The 27,523-nt window shown below is 38.0% G+C and overlaps 1 protein-coding gene and 1 pseudogene across 2 annotated transcripts in view; both read left to right on the top strand.

Moving 5' to 3' along the window:
- Positions 1 to 9,234, top strand: part of LOC102498891 (heterogeneous nuclear ribonucleoprotein A1-like) — a 54,644-nt pseudogene extending 45,410 nt beyond the window's left edge.
- Positions 9,235 to 19,139: 9,905 nt separating this feature from the next.
- LRIF1 (ligand dependent nuclear receptor interacting factor 1) overlaps positions 19,140 to 27,523 on the top strand; it is a 29,540-nt gene continuing 21,156 nt past the window's right edge. Inside the window, exon 1 of one of the 2 annotated variants that reach the window (XM_006149567.3) lies at positions 19,140 to 19,506. Coding sequence is in view for 1 of the 2 variants with exons in the window: in XM_006149566.3 (XP_006149628.1) it covers positions 19,439 to 19,506 (68 nt within the window). In the remaining variant the exon portion in view is untranslated. The remainder of the gene's footprint in view (positions 19,507 to 27,523) is intronic. The other variant, XM_006149566.3, reaches the window with a different exon arrangement.

Here is a 27,523-nt window from a genome sequence, read left to right as displayed (position 1 = left end):
GAGCACAGTCAACAATCCCCAAAGTAAACAAGTGGGATTACATCAGACTAAGAAATTTCTGCATGGCAAAAGATGCAGTAATTAGTGTGAATCAAGAGCCTTCGGAATGGGAAAATATTTTTGTTAACTATACGTCAGATAAGGGACTGATAACCAGAATACACAAAAAACTCAAGCAGCTGTTCCAAAAAAAGATGATCAACCCTATTAAAAGATGGGAAAAGGAGTTGAAAAAGCCACTCTCTAAAGATGACATACGAATATCCAAAAGGCATATGAAAAAATGCTCAGCATCCCCCATTGTAAGGTAAATGCAGATAAAAACAATGAGATACCGCCTAACCCCAATCAGAATGACTAAGATTTAAAAAAACAAAAAATTATAAATGCTGATGAGGGTGTAGTGAAAGGGGAATCCTTGTACACTGCTAGTGGTAATGTAAATTTGTTCAGCCACTGTGGAGAACAATTTGGAGATTCCTCAAAGACCTACAAATAGAATTACCATATGGTCCAGACACCTTCTTGGTGTCTACCCAAAGGACAGAAGAATTCTTAATCCAAAAAGTGCTTACACATACATGTTTATTGCTAAGACAAGGAACGAACCCAAATGCCCATGAACAGATGAATGGATTGAAGAAGTGTGGCACATATAATCTATGGAATAATATTCAGCCATAAAAAACAAAAATACCCTGGCTTTTGACACAAAGTGGATGAATATGGAAGATTTACTGCTGAGTGAAGCTAGCCAGGTGATGAAGGAGAGACATTGTCTGTCTTCACTTAATATATACCCAGTGTCTGCACTCTATGGCTGAAACAGAATGACTAAAGGTTATAGAAAGTAAGTAAATGGTTGTGAATACCAGATACAGTGTGGAAAGAGGGCAGGTAAAGGAGTAGAGTCTGAGGAAGGACATTAAAGGTAAAACAGAAAGGCAAGGCATTTATAGGACAAAGAAATGGGTTATTACCTATTGAAGATAACTTTCTAGTATGGTGAACTGGTCTGGTGAGATACACATGTTGGAATAGTCACTTTGTAAGTTAAGTAACGTGATTGACTATATAAAGAATTAGAAATGAAAAGAAATAAAAATTTTAAAAATTGTTACTGTATCTTGTAGCTAATAAGATTAATTCCAATATGTTCTAATTTTCTTTTGTTCTTACTCTCATCCCTTATCCATGCTATAGGTCAATAACAGTACTGTCCATAAAAACTTTCCATAAAGGAGAATGGCCCATATTTACATTGTTCAAAACAGTAACCATATGTAACTATGGAATACTTGAAATGTGGCCAGTGCAACTGATATACTGAACTTTTGTTTTCTAATTTAAATTTAAATGCAAGTAATTAAATGTGGCTATTTGGTACAGTATTGGACAGTCACCCAGTGAGAAGGACTGAGGCCAACAATAACCTTGGAAAGTCCACGGTCTCCCTATTGCTTTCAGGTGCCCATAGTTCCCTGCTTCCAGTTCCCTTCTTTGCTATTATTCTCAGCCTCTATCTGGTGGGTGGTGGCAAGGACTGAGGCCAGCAATCACCTTGGAAACTACACTGTCTCTCCACTGCTTCCAAGAGACCACTTTATACCTCCAGCTGCCTTTTTCCTACTCAAGAATACTTTCAACCTCATAGTTTTCTGAAGCGTGCAGTGAGCATTGCATGTTGTATATACTAGTCTCCCCTTATCCCTAAGAGATGTGTTTCAAGAGTCTTAGTGGATGCCTGAAACCACACAAACACACATACATACATACAGTGGATTTTTTCTATACATACACACCTATGATAAAGTTTAATTTATAAATTAGACACAGTGGGGGCAGTGATGGTAGAAGCCAGTGAAAAATGACTGAGACCAGAAATTACCTTGAGAACACCAGTGTATCCCCACCACTTCCAGGATACAGCTCGAGACCTCTAGCTGCCTTTTTCCCACTCAGGAATACTTTCAACTTCATATGAAGCACATGGCATGCAACTCCTACTTTCTTACTCAGTTGAAACCCTGCAGCTCAGCCCCAAATGCACTTGTTCTCAAGAAACTGGGAGGCCATTAGAATACCCAGTCCTAGTGACAATAATGCAGAAAGTAGGAAGAAACATGATCCATCAGATGACCAAATACAAGCACAGAGGCAAAAGTAATTTCCTACAAGGGAAAACACCAATTCATCATCATCCACAGACAGTACACTGGAACTCATGGAAATTTCAGGCAAACAATTCAAAATATTCATAGTGACCAAACTGAAAGAGATGCAAGAGAAAAGAGACAATGAACTAGAGAAGACACAAGAGAAAAGAGACAACATGCTTAAGGAGATGAGGAAGTCCTTCTATAATCTAAAAAAATAATTAGACACCATAATAAGGAATAAAACAGAACTATTAGAGATTAAGGCTATAATACAGGAAATAAAAAACTCCCTCAAAAGTTTTAAACACAGGAACCAGCAGTTAGCGTAATGGCTATGTTGCTGGACTCCCACGTAGTCAACCACAGTTCGTATCCTGGACCCGGTGGATTAGAACTCACGCCGGGCGTGTGTGCGTGTGTGCCCAAGATCCTGAGAGGAGAATGGAGGAGAAGGGATTGCGGTGTTACCATCCCTCCGGGGGGTGATTTCTCGCTTTCTGTCTCTTGTCTGTATGGGGGACCCACACGCCCTATAGAAAAAAAAAAAAAAAAAAAAAAAACTCTCAAAAAAAAAGTTTTAAACACAGATTAGATTATGCAGGGGATCGAATATTGGATGTAGAAGACAAAACATCTGACCTGGAAAAAATATCAAAAAGACTGAAAAAAAAATAAACTGAGGGCAATTTATGAGAAATACTAGAAACCTTTAAAAACCCAAACATCCAAATAATTGGTATCACAGAAGGTGAAGAAACAAATAAGGGCATTGATAATCTATTACACAAAATCTTGGAAGAAAACTTTACAAGATTAAAGAAGCACTCAAACATCCAGACCCAAGAAATACAAAGGACCACAAATAAAATAAACACAATAACATCCTCTCCATGGCATATCATAGCCAGACTGGTCGAAGCCACAGAAAAATAAAAGATACTAAAATTGACAAGAGAGAAATGTCAATTACTTACAAAGCTTATCCCATCAGGCTAACATGGACCTCTCACCAGAAACAATACAAGCAAGGAAAGAATGGGAAGATATATTCAAAATGTTGAGAGAGAAACAATTTCAACCATGATTACTATACCCAGCAAGATTATCCTTCAAGTGGGAAGAACGATAGAAACATTCTCAGATAAACAAAACCTGAAATAATTTACCAATCCTAGACCAGCTCTTCAAGAAATTCTGAAGAGGGTGCTCTACCAGATAAAACTAAAAAGAAACAGACAGAAATAAGAGACAGAAGGAAAACACACACACACACACACACACACACACACACACACACACAAACACACACACACACACACACACAAGAAAATGGTCAATAAAATGGTAGGGACAAGTTGAGAAATATCGATAATAACACTGAATGTTAATTGATTAAATCTCCAATCAAGAGACACAGATTGGCTGAGTGTATAAAATCAAACAGACCAACCAAAAACCAGAAACTCTCTATTTGTTGCCTACAAGAAATGCGCCTCATGGTTAAAGATATACATAGACTAAAAGTGCAAGGGTTGAAAAAGATACTCCATGAAAATGGAAACCAAAAAAGAGCTGGAGTTGTGATACTGATTTCAGACAAAATAGGCTTTAAGACAAAAACTGTAAAAAGAGACAGAGAAGGGCACTATATGGTACTAAAAGGGCCAATTCATCAAAAATATATAACACTTATAAATATCAATGCACCCAACTCAAGAGCACTCAGATACATGAAGGAAAGACTGCTAGATCTAAAACAAGAGATATACTGCAACACACTAATTGTTGGAGACCTCGACACCCCACTATCTCCCTCAGACTGATTATCTAGATAAACAATAAGGAAAGAGATTCAAGACTAAAATAATACCATAAATCAAATGAACTTGACAGACATCTGTAGAATTTTAAACCCCCAAACCACAAAATATGCATTTTTCTCACCCCCACATGTAACCTTTTTGAAGATTGACTACATTATAGGGCACAAAACAAATCTCTACAGATTTAAAGTCATAGAAACTATATCAGGCAATTCTCCAACCATGATGGAATTAAATGTATATTAATTTCAGAAAAAAAAACATGAAAACACACAATCATATGGAAACTAAATAACCTACACGTGAATTATTTCACAAGTATTAGAAATTAAGACCAAAATTAAAAGATTAATCAAAACCAATGATAATGAGTACAAAAGCTCCTATAATCTATGGGATACAGCAAGAACAGTCAAAGAAAGGAAATTTATAGCAATTAGTGCATATAAGAAAAAGGTGGGAAAATGGCAAATGGATAATCAACAACAGAAAAATCAAAAAAAAATTCCAAGAGAAAAGAAATAATAAGGATTCGAGCAGAAATTAATGAAATAGAGAATAAATACATTATACAGAAAATACATGAAAGCAAAAGCTGGTTCTTGAAAAGATAAACAAAATTGACACACCATTATTTAGACTACTAAGAAGAAGAAAGGAACCACCTAAATCAAATTCACAATGAAACAGGCAATATTACAACAGACATAATAGAAATACAAGACAGAATTAGAAGATACTATGAATGACTATATGCCAACAAACAAGAAAACTAGGATGAGATGGACACATTTCTGGATAATATAATCTACCAAGATTGAATCAGGAGGACACTGAAAGCCTGAATAGAGCCATAATAGGTAATGATATTGAATGAGTAATAAATAACCTCACAGCAAGGAAAAGCCCTGGTACTGATGGCTTCATTTCTGAATTCTAAAAAACTTTTAAAGAAGAGTTAATCTCTATTCTACTCAAGTAATTTTTAAAGATCCAAAAGGAAATAATCCCTCCTAATTCATTTTATGAAGCCTCCAACGCCATCATCCCATAAGCAGATGAAGACATGACAAAAAAGGAAAACTACAGACCAATATCTCTGATGAATATAGATGCATAAAATTTATTCTATGAAGCCTTCATCGCCCTTATCCTTAAAACAGATAAGGACAGGACAAGGAAGCAAAGCTATAGACCAATATCTCTGATGAATATAGATGCAAAGATTCTCAACAAGATACTAAGAAATTATATCCAATCACTTATAAAAAAGATTGTATATCACAACCAGGTAGGCTTTATTCCAGGAATGCAAGGTTGGTTTAACATATGCAAAACCATAAATGTAATAAACCATATTAACAAAAAGAAAGATAAAAATCATATTATTGTATCAATTGATGTAGAAAAAGCATTTGATAAGATACAACATCCCTTCATGATCAAGATTCTCAGAAAAATAGGCAGAGAAGGGTCATTTCTCAACACAATAAAAGCTATCTATGAAAAATCCACAGTGAACATCATCCTGAATGGAGAAAAGCTGAAAGCATTCCCACTAAAAATGGGTACAAGACAAAGATGCCCACTTTCTCCACTCCTTTTCAATATAGTACTGGAAGTCCTCGACAACACACTCAGAAAAGAGAATAAAATACAAGGCATTCAAATAGAAAAAGAAGAGGTGAAACTCTATTTGCTGATGGCATCATTGTATACATAGAAAACCCAATGCTACTTATGAGAAAACTCCTGGAAGTAATACATGAATACAGTAAAGATGCAGGATATAAAGTTAACATCCAGAAATCTATAGCATTTCTACATATGAAAAACAGGCAGACCGAGATGGAACTGAAAAAAGTTATTCCATTTACCATAGCTACAAAAAGTATAAGATACTTAGGAATAAATCTAACCAAAGAAGTTAAAGACCTCCACAAGGAAAACTATATGAAGCTAAAAAAGAAATTGAAAATGACACAAAAAAGTAGAAGGACATCCCATGTTCTTGGATTGGAAGAATTAATATAATAAAAATGGCAATTATACCCAAATTAATCTACACATTTAATGCAATTCCAATCAAAGTGCCAGATACATTCTTCACAGATCTAGAAAAGACAATCATAAAAATTTTCTGGAATCATAAAAGACCCTGTATTGCCAAATCAATCTTACAAAAGAGTGGAGTGGGTGGCATCTCACTGCCAGGCCCAAAAATATACTACAGAGCTGTGGTAATCAAAACAGCATGGTACTGGCACATAAACAGACAGGTGGACCAATGGAACAGAATAGAGTCCCCAGAAATAAACTCCCAAACATACAGTCAACTGATTTTTGACAAGCGGTACCAGTCAATCCAGTGGGAAAAGGAAAAATCTCTTCAGCAAATGGTGCTGGAAAAACTAGATTTCCACCTGCAGAAAAATGAATGTGAACTTGTACCTCTTACCTTTGACAAAAAATCAATTCAAGGAGGGGAACCAGCAGTTAGTGTAATGGCTATGTCGCTGGACTCCCACGTAGTCGACCGCGGTTTGCATCCTGGACACGGTGGCTTAAAACTCACACCAGGTGCATGTGCGTGCGTGCCCAAGATCCCGAGAGGAGAATGGAGGAGAAGGGATTGCGGCATGACCATCCTCCCTGGGGGGTGATTTCTCGCTTTCTGTCTCTAATGTCTCTCTCTCTGTCTGTCTGGCGAGCGCATGCGCCCTATAGTGAAAATCTCTCAAAAAAAAAAATCAATTCAAGGTGGATCAAAGATCTAAATTGAAGACCTCAAACTATAAAACTGCCCCTGGAAAACACTGAGGAAACTTTGGGAGACATGGGGGTAGGCAAAGACTTCTTAAATACGAGCCCCAAAGCACAGTCAATAATCCTCAAAATAGACAAGTGGGATTACATCAGACTAAGAAGTTTCTACATGGCAAAAGACACAGTAATTAGTGTGAATAGACAGCCCTCAGAATGGGAAAAGATTTTTGTAAACCATGCGTCAGATAAGGGGTTGATAACCAGAATACACAAGGATCTCAAGCAGCTGTTTCAAAAAAAAGATGATCAACTTTATTAAAAGATGGGAGAATAATTAAAAAAAAACTCTCTAATGATGACATACGAATAGCCAAAAGGCATATGAAAAAATTCTCAACATTTCTCATGGTAAGGGAAATGCAAATTAAAACAACAATGAGATACCACCTAACCCCAGTCAGAATCACTAAGATTAAAAAACAAACAAAAAAAATCACAAGTGCTGGGAGGGGTGTGGTGAAAGGAGAACTCTCTTACACTGCTGGTGGGAATGTAAATTGGTCCAGCCACTGTGGAGAACAATTTGGAGATTCCTCGAAAAATCTACAAATAGAACTACCATATGATCCAGCAATCCCAGACCTTGGTATCTACCCAAAGGACAGAAGAATTCTTCATTGGAAAAGTGCTTGCACATTGATATTTATTGTGGCAGTATTCACAATTGCTAAGACATGGAACCAACCCAAATGCCCATGAACAGATGAATGGATTGAAAAACTGTGGAGCATATTACTCTATGGAATACTACTCAGCCATAAAAAACAAGACCCTGGCTTTTGACAGAAAGTGGAAGAATATGGAAGATTTACCGCTGAGTGAAGCAAGCCATGCTATGAAGGAGACACATTGTATATCCTGTTAATATATATCGAGTGTCCATACTCTATGACAAAAACTGATTGACTCAAAGGATATAGAAACACAGTAAATTAATGTGAATACCATATATAGTGTGTGTGAAAGAGTAGAGTCTGAGGAAAGACATTTAAAGAAAATAGAGAGATAAAGCATTAATGGGACAAAGAAATGTGGTATTATCTGTTGAACATAATTTTATAGTTTATCAACTGACTTGGGAAAATTTGTTCCACATGTTAGAATATTCACTTTGTAAGCTAAATAATGTGTTCGAATGTATAAAAGAAAATGAAATAAAATAAAAATCTTAAAAATCTCAACAAGAAACTAGCAAATTGCATCCAACTGTACATTAAAAAGATTGTACATGAGATACTTTCATTAGCTTACTCCTTTCTGCCTGTGGACACTGCCAGGGAAGCATCTTTGAAGTATCTCTTCCCACTGCCATCATGTCTCGTGGGAGTCTACCAAAAAGCTGGAATGGCTGCAGAAGCTCTTTATCGAAGGTTGGGCTTTTAAATAACCAGTGAGAGCTTGAGGAACCATTTTGAGCAATGGGAACTGCTCACAGACTGCATGGTAATGTGAGATCCAAACACCAAGTGCTCCAGGGGCTTTCGGTTTGTCACATATGCCACTGTGGAAGAGGTGAATGCAGCCATACAAGCAAGGCCACACAAGGTGGCTGAAGAGTTTTGGAACCAAAGAGGATTCTCTCAAGAGAAGATTCTCAAAGACCGGGTGCCCACTTAACTGCAAATGATCTTTGTTGGTGGCATTAAGGAAGACACTGAAGAACATCACCTAAGAGATTATTTTGAATGGTATGGTAAAATTGAAGTGATTGAAATCATGACAGACCAAGGCAGTGGCAAGAAGAGGGATTTTGCTTTTGTGACCTTTGATGATCATGACTCTGTGGATAAGGTTATCATTCAGAAATATCATACTGTGAATGGTCACAACTGTGAAGTAAGGAAAGCCCTGTCCAAACAAGAGATGGCTAGTGCTTCCTACAGCCCAAGAGATTGAAGTGGTTCTGGAAACTTTGGTGGTGGTTGAGGAGGCGGTTTTGGTGGTAATGACAACTTTGGTCACAGAGGGAACTTCAGTGGTCATGGTAGTTTATGTGGCAGCCGTGGGGGTGGACATGGTGGAAATTGAGATGGTTATAATGGATTTGGTAATGATGATAGTTATAGAGGAGGTTGCCCTGGTTACTCTGGAGGAAGCAGAGGCTATGGAAGTGGTGGACAGGGTTATGGAAACCAGGGTAGTGGGTATGGCGGGAGTGGCAACTATCACAGGTATAACAATGGGGGAACTGGAGACAGCTTTGGTGGTGCTAGTGGAAGCAATTTTGGAGGTGGTGGAAGCTACAATGATTTTGGCAATTATAACAATCAGTCTTCAATTTTTGGACCCATGAGGGATGGAAACTTTGGAGGCAGAAGCTCTGGCCCTTATGGTAATGGAGGCCAAAACTTGCCAAACCACAAAATCAAGGTGACTATGGCAGTTCCAGCAGCAGCAGTAGCTATGGCAGTGGCAGAAAGTTTTAATTAACTGCCAGGAAACAAAGCTTAGCAGGAGAGCGAGAGAAGTGACAGGGAAGCTATAGGTTACAACATATTTGTGAACTCAGCCAAGCAGGGCTGGCAGGGCCTAGCTGCTACAAAGAAGATATGTTTTAGACAATAATACTCATGTGTATGGGCAAAAAATATGAGGACTATATTTGTGACTAATTGTATAATAGGTCATTTTATTTTTTATTTTTTATTTTTGGAGAGGTTTTTTTCTATAGGGCACATGTGCTCGCCAGACAGAGAGAGACAGAGAGACAGAAAGTGAGAAATCACCCCCGGGGGGGGGATGGCCATGCCATAATCCCTTCTCCTCCGATCTCCTCTCGGGATCTTGGGCATGCATGCACACGCACCCAGCATGAGTTTTAAGCCACCAGGTCCAGGATGTGAACCGCGGTTGACTACATGGGAGTCCAACGACATAGCCATTATGCTAACTGCTGGTCCCTAATAGGTAATTTTAGTTTCTATTCTGTGGGAAGTGTAAAGCATTCTGACAGAGGATTTTTATTTGTTTATTATCATAATCTTGTTTATATTACATTGAATCATGTATAACTTTACAGGGTATTACATTTCTTTTTCTGGAAAGGATACCATGCATATCAGTCAAGACAAAGATATTACTATCCACATCATCATCAAATAGCTTTTCATCATTTTTTTCCAGATGATATTATTATTATTATTTTAAACATTTTTTAAAACATTCAATCACTTGGGTAAAGACTTTTTCCAACAAAGAGTTTTAATGTAGAATTTTTTTGTACACATGCTATTGATTTTTAAATGTAATAATCTGATCATGATGCTGAATAAGTAAAGTTAGTCTACTCTGAAGCCATCTTGGTAAACTTCCCAACAGTATGAAGTTAGAATCCCTTCAGGTTAGTGCCAGGTTCCATTTTGAAATTAAATAATCATGGGACCAGCAATTGGCCTAATGGCTATGTCACTGGACTCCCATATAGTCGACTGTGGTTTGAGTCCTGGACCCAATGACTTAAACCCACGCTGAGTGCATGTGCGTGTGTGCCCAAGATCCCAAGAGGAGAATGGAAGAGAGGGGATTGTGGCCTGACCATCCCCCCTGGGGATGATTCTCGCTTTCTGTCTCTATGTCTCTCTCTGTCTGTCTGACAAGCGCACGCGTCCTATAGCGAAAACCTCTCCCCACCCCCCACCCCCAAAAAAAGAAACACTGGTGTAGTTGAACCAATAGTTATTGTGGTCTAAAGTTTATTCAGAGGTTCACCCAAGCAAAGTCACAATTTGGTTATTACTAAATGATTGTTAGCATATCCTATGCAGTATATCTAAATTGAATAACAGTATCAGATAAAATAGATGGGAATGAAGCTTGTGTATCTTCCATTATCATGTGTAATCAATAAATGATTTAATTCTCTTGAAAAAAAAATATTATACATTATGATCATATAGGCTTTATGCCTTGGATGAAAGAGTGGTTCAACATACGCAAAACCATAAACATAATATACCATACAAACAGAAAGAAAGAAATCATATGATGATATCAATCTATGAAGAAAAAGAATTTGATAAAATACAATATCCCTTCATGATTAATACTCTCAGCAAAATTGGCATAGAAAGGTCATTTCTTAACACATAAAAGCTACCTGTGAAAAACCCATAACTAACTCATCCTGAATAGGAAAAAACTGAAAGCTTTTTAATATAACCAAAATGGCAATTCTACCCAAATTAATCTACATATTTAATCAATCCCAGTCAAATTACCAGAGACATTCTTCACAGATCTAGAAAAGACAATCATAGAATTTCTCTGGATTCCATAGAATTTGTTCATATTGCCAAAGCAATCCTTTTTTAAATTTAATTTACATTTTATTACGTCTTTACAGTATACATTTCTTTTTACCAACACAAAAATCCATGTGTGTCAGTCAAGACAAGGATATTACTATATAGACACACATTATCATTATCAGTAGCTTCTCATTTTTTCTCAGTTAAGCATACTTTTAACCATTTTTTATTTCCCCTTTTCCCTCTCTCCCTTTCATACTAACCTTTTTTTTCTCACGTTTTATTGATTCACAAAAGATCTTAAAGTATGGACAAAGCTAAAATTTAGTGACAAGTGGGCCCTGAAATTTTCTTTTGAAACAACCCCCCCCCCCCAGTTTCCCCCTTTACTAAATAGAGGTATAAACTGATTTATTTGAAAAAAAAAAATCAATCTCAATTTGGTCTGTTATTTGTACAAAGTTCCATAAGAATTAAATTTCTGATGCAAGGTAAAAGATACTATTGTATTATTGAACTTATGCCGCAAATAACCATTTTGCCACAAAATAAGAATGCTCACAAATATTTTCCAATTGCAAAGGGAGAAATGTTTATGTTTCAGTTTTAAAAAATCCTTAACAAATTGCTAAACCCAACAACTCAAAAGAAAACAAAAAATCTTTAAATCTGGAAGACAACGCATAGAAGAAAATGAGTAATGTTTCAGGAAAAAGTCATAGAATTCTATTTCACCAGTTCAGTCTCATGTAATCTCTTTTGTTGAATTTGCAGTGTTACTGTGGACTGACTTTTCCATTAACATTCAACATTATTACTGATATTTCAGAACTTGTCTCTACCATTAAGTTGGCTTTTCTCTTGGTCATTTTCTTGTTCTCTTGTCTGTCTTTAGTTTTCCTGATATAGTACTCCCTTCAGAACTTCTTGAAGAGTCGATCTGATGTTGGTAAATTCTTTCAGATTTTATCTGAAAATTTGTTTATCTTTTCTTCCCATATGAAGGATGATCTTGCTGCATACAGTATTTTTGGTTTAAACTGTTTTTCACTTAACACTTTGAATATATTTTCCCATTCTTTCTTTGCTCGCATTGTTTCTGATGAAGATCAGATGTTAGCCTGATTGGATATTCTTTTCAAGTAACTTGATGTTTTTCTCTTGCCAATTTTAGTATCTTATCTCTGTCTGTGATTTTGGTCAATCTGGCTACTATGTATCTTGGAGAAGATCTATTTGGGTTGATTCTATTTGGTGTCCTTTGCATATCTTGGGTCTGGATATTTGAATTCTCCCCTAGGTTTGGAAAGTTTTCTTCCAAGATTTCATGGAATAGATTATCAACGCCCTGATTAGTTTCTTCACCTTCTGGGCTGCCAATTATCTGGATGCTTAAGTATCTAATGGCATCTAGTATTACTTGTATATAATTTTAATTTTAGGAGGTTATTTTCTCAGTCTTGTTGGTGAAATTTTCTACCTCAGAGATTCTATCTTCTACATCTGAAATTTGATCTTCTTTATGATCTAATCTGCTTTTAATATTCTCAAGGGAGGTTTTGATTTCCTGTATTACAGCCTTCATCTCTAACAGTTCCATTTGATTCTTTTTTTATGGTGTGTATGTCATCTTTCTGATTGTGGAAGAACTTCCTCACCTCCTGAAGCTCATTGTCTATATTCTCCTGCATCTTCTCGAGTTTTGGAGTTCATTGTCTCTCTTTTATTTCATTTCTATTAGCTTTGTCACTATGAATATCCTAAAATCTTTATGTGATATTTCCAGGAGTTCCATTGTACTGTGGATGATGAAGAGCTGTTATTTCTCCTTGAGGGAGAGATATCTTCTTGATTTCCCATATTTCTTCTGCCTTTGTTGTGGTGGTTTCTGGTCATCTGATGGATTATACATTATTTCCTACCTTCTCATATGTACATAGATTCTGGCTTTTCACTGGGTGTTGGGCCAGAAGCTTTTTCCAGTCAAAATGTCATGGAAAGCCCACCTCAGATGCACCTCAGATGGAGTCTGGCTTTTTGCTGGGTATTGGGCTGGCTGCCAAAGAAATCCTGAGCAAGAGTGGAGTAGGAAGTATCACATGCCCTGACTCCAAAATATAGTATAAAATTGTGATAATCAAAACAGTGTAGTATTGGCTCATAAACAGACATGTGGGCCAATGGAACAGAATAGAGATCACAGAAATAAACCCCAAAACATACAGTCTACTGATTTTTGACACAGAGCACCAGTCAATCCAGTGGGTAACGGAAAACCACTTTAGCAAATGGTGCTTGGAAAATTGAATATCCACCTGGCCTCCTATCTCTAACCATTAATAAAAATCAACTCAAAGTGGATCAAAGATCTAAACCTATGACCTCAAACTATAAAACACTGAGAAAACTCTGGAAGACATTGGGGTAGGCAAAAACTTCTTAAATAAAACCCCTCAAGCACAGGCAAGAATCTCAAAATTATACAAGTGGGGGACCAGCAGTTAGCATAATGGCTATGTTGCTGGACTCCCACATAGTCGACTGCGGTTCGAGTCCCGGACCCAATGGCTTAAACTCACACTGGGTGCATGTGCCTGCGTGCCCAAGATCCAGAGAGGAGAATGGAGGAGAAGGGATTGCAGCGTAGCCATCCCCCCTTGGGGGTGATTTCTCGCTTTCTGTCTCTCTGTCTCTGTCTGTCTTTCTGGGTCACGCACATGCCCTATAGCAAGAAACTCTCCAAAAAAAGGAAAAAAAATATATACAAATGGGATTACATCAGATTAAGAAGCTTCTGTGCAGCAGTTCTATTTGTAGATTTTTGAGGAATCTCCAAATGGTTCTCCACAGTGGCTGGACTAATTTACATTCCCACCAGCAGTGTAAGAGAGTTCCCCTTTCACCACTCCCCCACCAATAGTGCTTGCACATCGATGTTTATTGCGGCACTTTTCATGATTGCTAAGACATGGAACCAACCCAAATGCCCCTGTACGGCTGAATGGATTGAAAAACTGTGGCACATATACTCTATGGAATACTATTCAGCCATTAAGAACAACAAAACCCTCCGGGACGCGAACCGCAGTCAACTACATGGGAGTCCAGTGACATAGCCATTATGCCAACTGCTGGTCCCCAGCCAACTGATTTTTGATGCAGGATATCAATCAATCTAGTGGGAAAAGGAAAACCTCTTTAGCAAATGGTGCTAGAAAAATTGGGTATCCACCTGCAGAAAGATGAAACTGCATCCCCATCTTTCACCATTAACAAAAATCAACTCAAAATGGTCAAAGATCTGAAATCAAGACCTCAAACTATAAAACTACTGGTTGAAAACACTGGGGAAACTCTAGGAGACACTGGGGTAGGCAAAGACTTCTTAAATAAGACTCCCAAAGTACAGGCAATCATCCCAAAAATAGACAAGTGGGACTATATCAGATTAAGAAGTTTTTTCACAGCAAAGGACACAGTAATTAGTGCGAATTGACAACTCTCAGAATGGAAGAATATTTTTGTAAACTATGCCTCAGATAAGGGCCTGATAACCAGAATATACAGGAAACTCAAGTGACTTACCTGAGGAAAAATAAAAATGAAAAAGAAAAAAAAGACCAGCCCAATTAAAAGATAGGAACATGAGCTGAACAAACAATCTTCTAAGGAAGACTTATGAACAGCTGAAAAGCATATGAAAAAATGCTCAACATCCCTCATCATAAGGGAAATGCAGATTAAAACCTGTCAGAATGGCAAATATTTAAAAAGAATGGCTAGTGCTGGCTGTGCTGTGGTGAAAGGGGACCTCTCCTACAATGTCGATGGAAATGTAAATTGGTCCAACCATTTGGAGAACAATATGGAGATTCCTCAAAGATCTACAAATAGAACGATGACATGATCTAGCAATTCCACTCCTGAGCACGTATCCAAAGGATAGGAGAAAGCTCAGTCAGAAAAGTGCTTACACATATACTTTTATTGCAGGATTATTCACAATTGCTGAGACATAGAACCAACCCAAATGTCCATGAACAGATAAGCAGATTGAAAAAGTATAGCACATGGGACCAGCAGTTGGCATAATGACTATGTCACTGGACTCCCATGTAGTTGACCACAGTTTGAGTCCAGGACCCAGTGGCTTAAACTCACGCTGGGCACGTGTGCATGTGTGCTCAAGATCCAGAGAGGAGAATGGAGGAGAAGGGATTGTGGCGTGGCCATCTCCCCTGGGGGGGGGTGATTTCTTGCTTTCTGTCTCTCTGTCTCTCTCTGTCTTTTAGGCAAGTGAAGTGCCCCATAGCAAAAACCTCTCCAAATAAATAAATAAATAAGAAGAAAAGAAAAAGAAAAAGTGCAGCGCATATATTCTATGGAATACCATAAGAAACAACAAGACACTATTTGATAGAGAGTGGGCAAATATGGAAGATTTACTGCTAAGTAAAGCAAGCCAGACTATGAAAGAGAGACATCGCTATGTCTCCACTTAACATGTACCAACTGTCGGCACTCCATGGTAGAAATTGAAAGATTAGAGGATATAGAACTATGTAAAATGGTTGTGGAAACTGGAGACAGTGTGGGAAGAGGGTGGAAAAAGGGGGAGAGTGTAAGGAAAGAAATTAAGGAGTAAAATATGGAGGCAAGACATTTATCGGACACAGAAATGGATGATTATCTGTTGATGATAATGTGTATAGTATTCCCAACTGGAATGGGGTAAAATGTATTCATGTTTGGTAAGTTCATTTCACAAGTGAAGTGATGTATAGTGTTTGAATGAATAAAACAAATTAATGATAAAAAAGAAAAAAAAATCACTCTATTTTTTTTTATGTGTTCTCTTTTCCCCATATTTTTGGGGGGGGGTGCGAGTGGGAATGTTTTTTTCCCAGGAGGTTATTTTATTCTTCATGTCTTTTTTTCTTTTTGATCTTACCAGAAAGACAGAAAGCGAGAAATCATCCCCCAGGGGGGATGGTCATGCCGCAACCCCTTCTCCTCCATTCTTCTCTTGGGATCTTGGGCACACACTCACATGCGCCCGGCATGAGTTTTAAGCCACCAGGTCCGGGACGCAAACAGCAGTCGACTATGTGGGAGTCCAGCGACATAGCCATTACACTAACTGCTGGTTCCCATCTTTTATATTTTCTATCCCTATCATTTTTCTACTACTTTCTGGAAGATTTATTCACTATAATCTTGCAATGATTCATTTTTTTCCTCTATTGATACTATGCTTATCCAATTTATTTCCATATCAATTTTACTTTTCATATTTCTATTTAATTTAATTTAATTTTTTTGAGAGGTTTTCGCTATAGGGTGCGTGCGCTCGCCAGACAGACAGAGGGAGATATAGAGACAGAAAGCGAGAAATCAACCCCCAGAGGGGATGGTCACGCCGCAATCCCTTCTCCTCCATTCTGCTCTTGGGATCTTGGGCATGCACACACACACGCCCGGTATGAGTTTTAAGCCACCGGGTCTGGGATGTGAACCGCAGTCGACTATGTGGGAGTCCAGTGACATAGCCATTACACTAACTGCTGATTCCCATTAATTTAAGATTTTTGCCATAAGGTATGTGGACTTCTGGAAAGAGACAAAGTGAAAAGGAAAGTGAGAAATCATTCCCCCAGGGGGGTGGTCATCCTGCAATCCTTTCTCCATTCTTCTACTGGGATTTTGGGCATGCCAGAGATGCACCCAACATGGTTTTTAAGACATAAGGTCCAGAACTCGAACTGCATCAACATATGGGGGGTCCAGTGTCTTAACTACCACACAATTTGCTTGCACCATTTTTCATATTTCTTTATGACTTTTTGCTTAATATATCTAATATCATTTCTTACCTCTTTACAAATAATCTTAAAACTTTCTTTTTTTGGAGAGGTTTTTGCTATAGGGTGCATGCACTTGCCAGAAAGGCAGAGAAAGACAGAGAGACAGAAAGCGAGAAATCAACCCCCAGAGGGGATGGTCACGCCGCAATCCCTTCTCCTCCGTTCTCTCGGGATCTTGGACATGCATACATACACACCCAGTGTGAATTTAAGCCACCAGGTCCGGGACTTGAACCGTGGTCAACTACATGGGAGCCCAGCAACAGAGCCATTACACCAACTGCTGGTCTCAACCTTAACACTTTCTAAAAAACTTAATCTAACCCAATTATTCTGCTTCACATGGTATATGCTATTAGGAAAGGAAGAAATTTAAGTCCCTGTTTACCTTTCCAGTGAATTTAGAAAAGATGTGTTCTGAGTATACCAAAAAAACCACTGGAGATCATGTCAATTAGCTTCGAGGCTACAAGAGAATTTCTCTGATAAAAATTGTATTATCTGAATTTTATGGCATGACCACATTGATATAATCTAACTTACATTTATTTGTAATGCACCAGGCCTGGAAGTTTTGTGGCAGGAATTGAGCTGTGACTTCCCAACACTAGCAGGTAATCTTATGTCTATTTTCATCATAAGAGCAATGAAAAAACTGGTGGCTTTTGTTTAGTGAGACGATACCATTATATTTGTGCTTCTGGGGTGGTCCTGCAGTCTATTGGTTAAGGGAGGCAGATCCCACATGGGTGATGGCGTTAGAATCTCAGCCCCTGGAGATTGAAAACACTGAGCATGTGGGCATACATGCCCCAAAACCCTAAAATATGGAGAAATGGAGGAAAGGGAAATGTGCATAACCACACCCCATTTCTTTCATTCTGGCTAGCTTGGTGCCTTTTGGCAATTAAAGAAAAAATTCTGTTTTCGGGACCACCAGTTGGCATAATGGCTATATCACTGGACTCCCACGTAGTCGACTGCGGTTCGAGTCCCAGACTGGGTGGCTTAAACTCACACCAGGTGTGTGTGTGTGTGTGTGTGTGTGTGTGTGCCCGAGATCCCAAGAGGAGAATGGAGAAGAAGGAATTGCAACATGGCCATTCCCTTGGGGGGGAGGGGTGATTTCTTACTTCCTGTCTCTCTGTCTCTCTTTTTCTGGTGAGTGCACGTGCCCTATAGCAAAAAATCTCTCTCTCAAAAAAAAAAAAAAAGTGTGTTTCCAAAAATTGTCTCTGGCTGCAGCCTTTAGAGGAAAACAAGAATGGCTATGAAGGTATCAATAAAGCTTTCATGATTCCAAGCAGTGTCTCTAGAGTAAAAGAAAAGACTTACAAGATAGTTATAAGATCTGCATGCTTGGTGATAGCGTTTATGTTCTGCAAGAGAAAGAAACACTGTTAAGAATGAAACTGGATTTCAGCTACTTTAATTGGATGGAATGTATCTTTGCTCTCTGGAGCTAGAGAGCATTTATTAAGGAAACTGCGCAGTGGATAAAAGGAGAACATCATAAGGTTGGTTTTGTACATGTTTACATCGAAGAGGCTTTTAAAAATATACGATGAGAGAAAAGTTTAAAAATAAATGAATTAACTATGTGACTTTAAGCGATACTTTTGACCGAGGCATGAACATGGGAGTTGGAGAAGGGGTTAAGTCTACAGACAGACTTTAGGAAAAGTTAAACATGAAAACAGACAGAACTTAGGAAAAGAGTTAAACACGAAAACTTCAGAGATGTTAACAGCAATACATCGCTGGCCACAAGTACTGAATTATTTTCTCACGCCACGAGTGTATAACAACTCCAAAAAAAACGCCGATATCTCTTAACGCGCTGACGGGAAAGGAAAACTCACAGTGGCGGCGAAGATGAAAGTAGAAAATTTACAACTGACCCCGGAAACATTTTATTTTGCGTAGGTGTCCAGAGAATTTTGTTTTGCGATTCGTTCCTTGATCCGGAAGAAGAGCTAGCAAACATCACTTGTGATTGGGTTGCATCATAAAGGCGGGGCATTAGTCAGCCACTCACATTGGCAACCGGACGTGACGACTCCGGAAGCCGTCTAGCTGCGCTTTGTTTCTGCCGCGGCTTCGGTGGGCGGGGCCGACAGAGCCAGACAGATACTGTCTTTACTACTGACCAGGCTCTGTTGGGGGCGGTGCCTTGAGGCCACGCCTCCCTCGCCCGCTTTGACTGGCTGAGGAGCGAAAGCGTAGCTCTGAGGGGCGGAGACCTGAACCGAGTCTCTTAGAGGTTAGGGCACCAAGGGTGGTGCCGTCACCCTCCTGAGTCTTCCGGTTTCGGGTAGCTACGCCACCTTCCTCAGAAGCCTGAGGATACGCCCTCCAGAGCTCGCTGCCGCCCTCCTTCGACATCGAACTCCTTATAGTTGCTTGCTGCGGGGTAACTGCAGCCCCACACTGTCTCGCTCTGGTTCTCGCCCCTTTGTGACCCTCGGGCTCACACTCCCCTCTTTCCTGGATGAGCTGTCCCCTCCCACCTCTCTAAAATGTCCAGTAATCTACAGAGGGTCTTCCTGAAACCCGCAGAGGAAAATTCAGGCAACGCCTCGCATTGGTAAGTACGGGTTTGAAATCCTCCACACACCCGCCCCTCGCCGGTCCCTTAGCAGAATTGCGAGTCGGCCGTCGTTTCCTGACCGCTCAGGGTGCGGTACGCTCCTCACCTCTGCAGTTGGAGCACTCAGCGCTCATTGCTCTTGGAAACATAAAACCGCCTTAGCGCCTGACGCAACTCTCAAGTTTCATAGGCGGACGGAGTAGATCTCCACGGGAGAAGAAAATCAATATGGCCGACGCTCCTGTCAGACCAAAACGTTCTGGAAGATTCTAGCGCATACACAGGAAAACACGCATTAATCAGCGCGGAGTAGCAAGTACAGACCGCTGGTGGCGCTGGATCTTCGGTGGAAATAGGCACGCTTTCATAGAGTTAATGACAAAGGAGTTATATTGACGAAAGATAGTTCTAGAATGAAAGAATTGAATTTTTTTATTTTAAATGATAGCTTTATAAAAAAATAAAAACTTTTTTGTGTAAAATAATATCTACCTAAATGTTTCAAGACGTTCTTTTTGTAAGTTTAGAAAATAAATCATCTTGTACTTTGTGGTTTTTTTGAAGCTTAAAATGAAATGGGAACAAAATATTAACTAAGGCAGGTAAGGCAGAGTGTCTTAACTCTTGCTTGCCATGATTAGTGGTGGTTGTATCATAAGTGGTGAACAAAAGGTAAGCGATCCACAGAAGGACAATGAAGAACGGGCATAGAAACTAAAATGCAAATCTCATGTAAAGGGATTTCTGTTTGAGAAAAATCGGGCTACCTGGAGTTAAGCCTAGCTTTGCCAGTTAGTATTTGTGAAGCCTAGTGCTTCAGTTTCTAGTGTGTAAATAAATAATGGCTCTTGGAAATATTTTAAGGGTTAAGGGAACAAATATATAGTACCTAATATAGAAAAAGAGTATAGCACTCTAAATGTTAGGTATTACTGTTACAAGAAGACAACTTTAATTCTGTATAATTACAATAGATAAAAACCTGATTGTAATATAGACATGGTTAATGATGATTCTCTAAAAGCATTCACCATATAGTAAGAGGAAATAATCACTAAGAGTAGTGAGCTAAAACAATATTGAAGAACTGCCAAAGAAGATCCATTCTATTTTTAATTATAAAAAGAGACAGCTTTTTGTATATGTGGATTTTTTTTTTTAATTGTGGTGGACGTTTTGAGGAAAAGTCAGAGCTAGTGCCCTGTGTAAATATGCAGAAGTAGAAATACTTTTTAAGATTTCTAAATTTCCCCTACCTTGTTTTAGTACCTGGATATTTGAAAACATCTTACCCTAACTTACAGATAACTTGTTTTAGTATTGTATTATTTTTCAGTGTCAAAAGTAAGATAAAGAGTGTCCCTTTTTAAATTTACTATGTACCTTAACTCTTTCATCTAATTTCTAATCTTCTTGTCTGGTTTCAGATTATTTTACAACTAAATTTCTAAAAATTGAATTATGCCTTGGTTACATTCATGTTATTTAGAGTTCATTAACTTACTGATTTCTTTGTCGTTTTGTCTTTGAATATATTGATTTAAATTATTGAGGATCTGCATATATTGGGGACATTTATTAGATGTCTTTCTGAAGCTGTTTGATAGTTTGGTTATTGGATGAATATTTGATCCTATCTGGTTTCATAAGTAACGGTCTGTGTGGCATCCAACTGTAATTTTGTAAATACAATTTATGTTAGCTCTTTTATTGGAAATTTAGTTTTTTATTCTGAAAGTACTAAATCATTTATTTTCTTGACAATTTAAGATAACTACATGACTTTCTTATTTTCTATAGCTGGGGGTGTAAAACAGGATATTTATTGTTTGAAGTAACTTTAATCAGAGTAAAGTGGAAAACTCCAATTTTACAGTACTGAAAGATATTCATGATAGTGCATATTTAGCTAATTTCTATTTGAGTTTTATTAACATGAGTTTTATTAACAAAGTGCAAAGCAGGAGGTAGAGTGGTATAGTGGAAATAACGGAAGCTTTGAGACCTAGGTTCATATCCTAGTTCACTGCTCATTATCAATTCAGTTTAAACATTTGGTTAAAAATCACTCATTCAGTGACTACTATATATGTGTTGTACTGTGCTAAATGGGCAGCCTGATCAAAGAATAGGATAGACTGTTCTGTGAAAAACCTTACAGGCTGTGTGGGGAGATGATGTTATAAATTTTATTATAGCATTGTGCCAGAAATGCTATAAGAGCACAGAGGAGGGGATCTGTAGGAATGTATCAGGAGCAGGTGAGTTGGAGAACCTAAGATAACTGCAAGGAATGTCTAGGCATAGGGAATTGATAAATAAATGCACCAGTATGATTTATTATTAACAATTGGTATTTATTGCTTGATTTTTGTACTATAAGGAGGATAGAAAATAGCTCCTAAGGATCTGATATGTTCTGTCAAAGAGATTAGACTTCACCTATCAGAGATTGTTCAGAGGATTTTAAAAAAGGACTAATATAGGCATGCATTTTATATTACTGATGGCAATGTGGATTGGGGAGAGAGGAATCCATATACTAGGAATCTTTTTCAAAAGATTATTTTATAATTTTTTCAAAAGTTATTTTATAGATTCTAAAGGCCTGAATTACTTTATGTAGAGTTGGAGTTGTATTCAAAGAAATATGGAAGGGAGCATATGTCTTGTTGGTGAATGGCAGGAAAGAAAGAATCAGTTATCATGCCAGTTTTCTGATGTTGGTAAATTAACTGAGATAAGGAACATGCCAATAAATCAATCATACAGTTATTTAAATGTGAAACTCACTCAGGGTTATAGCTGAAAATACAAGCTTGTGACTATATATACCATAATAATAGGAATTAGGATGTCTTGTGATTTCCAGTTGGCTTATGTATTCACTCGGGCTTTTATTTTCAAATGATGAGCTAAAATTAATGTCTTTAATAGGGGGTTTGATTTGATTAGAAAGATATTTGTGAATTCAGTGTGCATATAATTGTGTATAGTGTAAATTTCATTATCTTTACTTTTGTGAGTATATGTGTGTGCATATTCATGTAAGAGAAAGAGCAAGACAAACTGTTACTGGTCTCAGTTTAAGTATTTGAGTATTTTGGACCCTTTTATGGTGGCATTATGCTAAAGTAAATACAAAAAGTGGGTAAGATTGTTCAAGGAAAGTGTCTGTTCTAAATAAGTTATTAATATTTACTATTTCCAAGCCTCCATTTCCTCAAACCTAGAATAGGAAGGATGGGCCAGCCAGTTGTTGACTGTTAAGGAGGCTGGATTCCCACTTGATTGACTGCAGTTTTAGTCCTGGACCTGGTGGCTTGAAAAACACTTTGGGAACACATTCCCAAAATCCCAAAGGAGGAAGAGGTGGAACAAAAGGGATGGTGGCTTGACCATTCCACAAGGGGGTGCTTTCTTACTTTATTTTGTTGTCCACAATGGCTGAACTAGTTTACATTCCAACCAGCAGTGTAGGATAGTTCCCCTTTCACCACATCCCCACCAACACTTACTACTTTTTGTATTTTTAATTTTTGCCCTTCTGATAGAGGTTAAGTGGTATTTCATTGTGGTTTTAATCTGCATCTCCCTTATGATGAGGGATGTTGAGCATTTCCTCGTGTACTTTTTGGCTGTTTGTATGTCTTCCCTAGAGAGCTATTTGTTCAGCTCATTTTCCCATCTTTTAATTGGGTTAGACTTTTTTTTTTTTTTTTTTTCTTCCAAGTAAGCTGCTTGAGTTCCCTGTGATTCTGGTTATCAGTTCCTTGTCTGAGGTATATTTTACATAAATATTCTCCCATTCTGAGGATTGTCAATTCACACTAATTACTATGTAATTTGCTGTGCAGAAACTTCTTAATCTGATATAGTCCCACTTGTTCATTTTTAGGGGTTATTGTCCATGCTTCGGGAGTGTTATTTAAGAAGTCTTTGCCTATCCCCATGTCTCCCAGAGTTTCCCCAGTTTTTAACCAGTAGTTGTAGGTCTTAGGTTCAGATCTTTCATTCGTTTTCAGATGATTTTGTTAATGGTGAAAGATGAGGATTCAGTTTCAACTTTCTGCAGGTGGATACCCAGGTTTTCCAGCACCATTTGCTAGAAAGGTTTTCCTTTTTCTACTAGATTGACTGGTATCCTTTGTCAAAAATCAGTTGGCTGTAAGCTTTAGGGTTTATTTCTGGGGTCTCTGTTCTATTTCATTGGTCCGCCTGTCTGTTTTTGTGCCAATGCCACATTGTTTTGATTTTCACAGCTTTGTAGTATATTTTTGGATCAGAGAGCGACATACCACCCATTCCACTCTTCTTATGCAGGACTGCTTTGGCAATACAAGGTCTTTTATGATTCCAGAGAAATTCTATGATTGTCTTTTCTAGATCTGTGGAGACTATCTCTGGTATTTTTATTGGAATTACATTAAATATGTAGATTAATTTGGGTAGAATTGCCATTTTGATTATGTTAATTCTTCCAATCCAGGAACATGGGATGTCCTTTTACTTTTTAATGTCATTTTCAATGTCTTTTTAAAGATTCTCATCGTTTTCTTTGTAAAGTTCTTTGACTTCCTTAGTTAGGTTTATCCCTAGGTATCTTATACATTTTGTGGCTATGGTAAAAGGGATTCCTTTCTTCAGCTCTACTTAGTACAACTTGGTGTTTGTATATAGACATGCTGTAGATTTTTGGATGTTCACTTTGTATCTTGCAACTTTAGTGTGTTCATTTATTACTTTGGGAAGTTTTTTTCATGGAAACCTTTCAGTCTTCTAAGTATACCATCATGTCATCTGCAAGTAAAAATATTTTCAACTCTTCTTTGCCTTTTTAAATGCCTTGTATATTATTCTCTTTTCTGATTGCATTGGCGAAGACTTCCAGCACAATATTAAAAAGTAGTGGAGAAAGTGGGCAGCCTTGTCTAGTACTAACAGTATAATGTTAGCTATAGGTTTTTCATGCATGACTTTTATTGTGTTCAGAAATGACCCTTCTATACCAATCTTACTGAGAATCTTAATCATGAAAGATGTATCAAATGCTTTCTTTGTATCAGTTGAAATGATCATATGGTTGTTATCTTTCTTTCTGTTAATATGGTGTATTATATTTATGGTTTTGTGTATGATGAACCACCCTTACATCCCTGGAATAAAGCCTATGTGGTCATGTTGAATAATCATTGTTATACATTGTTGGATACAATTTGCAAGTATCTTGTTTAGAATTTTTGCATCTATATTTATCAGAGATATTGATCTGTAGTTTTCCTTTTTCGTCATGTCTTTATCTGTTTTGGGAATGGGGATGATGGAGGCTTCATAAAATGAATTTGAAAGTTTCCTTCCTTTGGATCTTTAGAAGTAATTTGAGTAGGATAGGGGTTAACTCTTCCTTAAAAGTTTTGTAGAATTCAGAAGTGAAGCCATCCAGACCTGGGCTTTTCTTTGTCAGGAGGTTATTTTTTACTGATTTAATCTCATGGCTTTTTATGAGTCTATTCAGGTTTTCTATGTCTTCCTGATTCAATCTTTTTTTTTTTTTTGGAGAGGTTTTTGCTATAGGGCATGTGCAATCTCCAGAAAGACAGAGACAGAGAGATAGAAGGCGAGAACTCACCCCCCAGGGGGGATGGCCACGCCGCAATCCCTTCTCCTCCATTCTCCTCTTGGGATCTTGGGCACGCACGCACACACGCCCAGCGTGAGTTTAAGCCGCCGGGTCCAGGACGCGAACCACCGTCGACTACATGGGAGTCCAGGGACATAACCATTACGCTAACTGCTGGTCTCTTCCTGTTTCAATCTTGGTAGATTATATGCATTTAGGAATTTGTCCATCTCTTCCATGTTCTCTTGTTCATTGGCATATATTCGCTCATAATATCCTCTATTGATTTTTTTGTATTTCTATTGTGTCTGTTGTAATGTTGCCTGTTTTGTTATGTATTTGATTTATCTGGTTTCTTTCTCTCTTAATTAGTCTAGCTAATGGTGTGTCAATCTTGTTTATTGTTTCAAAGAGCCAGCTTTTGCTTTAATTTATTTTCTGTATTTGCTTATTTTCCATTTCATTTATTTCTGCTTGAGTCTTTATGATTTCTTGGCATTTTATTTTGTTTGTTGTTGTTTTTCCAATTCACTGAGGCAAGATGTTAGGTTGTCTATTTGTCACCTTTCCATCTTTTTCTTATGCACATTAATTGCTATGAATTTCTCTTTTATGACTGCTTTTACAGTGTCCAATAGATTATGGAAACTCTTGTACTCATTATCATTTGTTTCCATAAACTTTTTTATTTTAGACTTAATTTCTTTAGTAGTTAAGGAGTCATTCAGAAGTAGGTTGTTTAACGTCTATGTGTTTATGTATTTTCAAGGGTGTTTCTTGAAATAATACTGAGTTTTACTCCATCATGGTCAGAGAAGATGCTGGATATAATTTCTATGCCTTTGAATCTGTAAAGGCGTGGGACCAGCAGTTGGCATAATGGCTATGTCGCTGGACTCCCATGTAGTTGACCGCAATTTGAGTCCCGGACCTGGTGGCTTAAACTCATGCCAGGCGCATGTGTGTGCGTGCCCAAGATCCTGAGAGGAGAATGGAGGAGAAGGGATTGTGGCATGGCCATCCCCCCGGGAGGTGATTTCTCACTTTCTGTCTCTCTGTCTTTAATCTATTTTTAATTTATTTAGAAAAAAATAAAATAAATAAAATAAAATAAATGAATCTATAAAGGCGTGATTTGTGTCCTATCATATGGTCAATCTTTGAAAAGGTTCCATGCCCAGGGTGAGAAAAATGTATATTTTGTGGTCTTAGCATGGAAAGTTCTATAGATTTCTATAGATGTCTGTGAAGCCCATTTGATTTTTAGTATCATTTAGGTTCTGTTTTTCTCTGTTTATTTTTTGTCTAGAAGGTCTGTATAAAGGAGTATTGATATCCCCAACAATTATAGTATTGCACCCTATCTCTTCCTTTAGCTCCAGCAGTCTTTCCTTCACATTTTTAGGTTCTTCTGAGTTGGGTGCATAGATATTTATAAACGTTATGTCTTCTTGATTAATTAGTCCATTTACTATTATATAATGCCCTTCTTTGTTTCTTCTTACAGCCTTTGTCTTTAAGCCTATTTTGTGTGAAATCGGTATCATAACTCCAGCCCTTTTTTGATTTCCATATGTGTGGAATATCTTTTTCCAACCCTTCAATTTTAGTCTATGTGTATCTTTATCCATAAGGTGCATTTCTTATAGGCAATAGAGGGTTTCTGTTTTTAATCCATTCAGCCAGTCTGTGTCTCTTAATTGGAGAATTCAATCCATTAACATTAAATGTTATTATCAATATTTCCGGACCTGTTCTTATCATTATGTGAGCCATTTCTTGGTCATTTTTTGTTCTTTTGTAACTGTCTGTCTGATATTTTAGTTTTCCTGGTATAACACTCCCTTCAGAACCTCTTGAAGAGCTGGTCTGAAATTGGTAAATTCTTTCAAGTTTTGTTTATTCAAGAATTTTTTTTTCCCCATATGAAGGATAATCTTGCTGGGTATAGTATTCTTGATTGAAATTGTTTGTCATTTAGCACTGTGACTATATTTCCCCATTCTTTCCTTGCCTGCATGTCGCTTTACAAACGTTCCGGAGACGGTCTTCTCTTCAGCACTTTATTTTCCCCAGGCTATTACACAGAAGTTCTTCTCCTCCCTCCCACGCTCCCCAGTCTATATAGGCATGGGCAACCAATCATGGCACTGTGCACGAGTTCTGCGCCTGCACGGGTGTCCAACATCTAGTTCTGATTGGTTGCATGCAGTGTTCCCGTGCACTCCATGTTCTCCGCCGCCCCACTTCCTTAAAATTGTTTACTGCTCCGAGTGCACAGTGAGCTTCCGCTGAGCGCCATCTTAAGATGAGCGCTGAAGGTGATGGGCGGGGGGCGCTCCACAGTTCCCCCTTTTTTGTCTTAAATGCAGGAGAGGGTAGAGGTCTCAGCCC

This window comes from Tupaia chinensis, unplaced genomic scaffold (genome assembly GCF_000334495.1).
Source record: "Tupaia chinensis unplaced genomic scaffold, TupChi_1.0 Scaffold000270_2, whole genome shotgun sequence".
NCBI classification, from domain to species: Eukaryota; Metazoa; Chordata; class Mammalia; order Scandentia; family Tupaiidae; genus Tupaia; species Tupaia belangeri.
The sequence above is the reverse complement of the archived record's forward strand: the minus strand, read 5'-3'. Positions and strand labels throughout refer to the sequence as shown.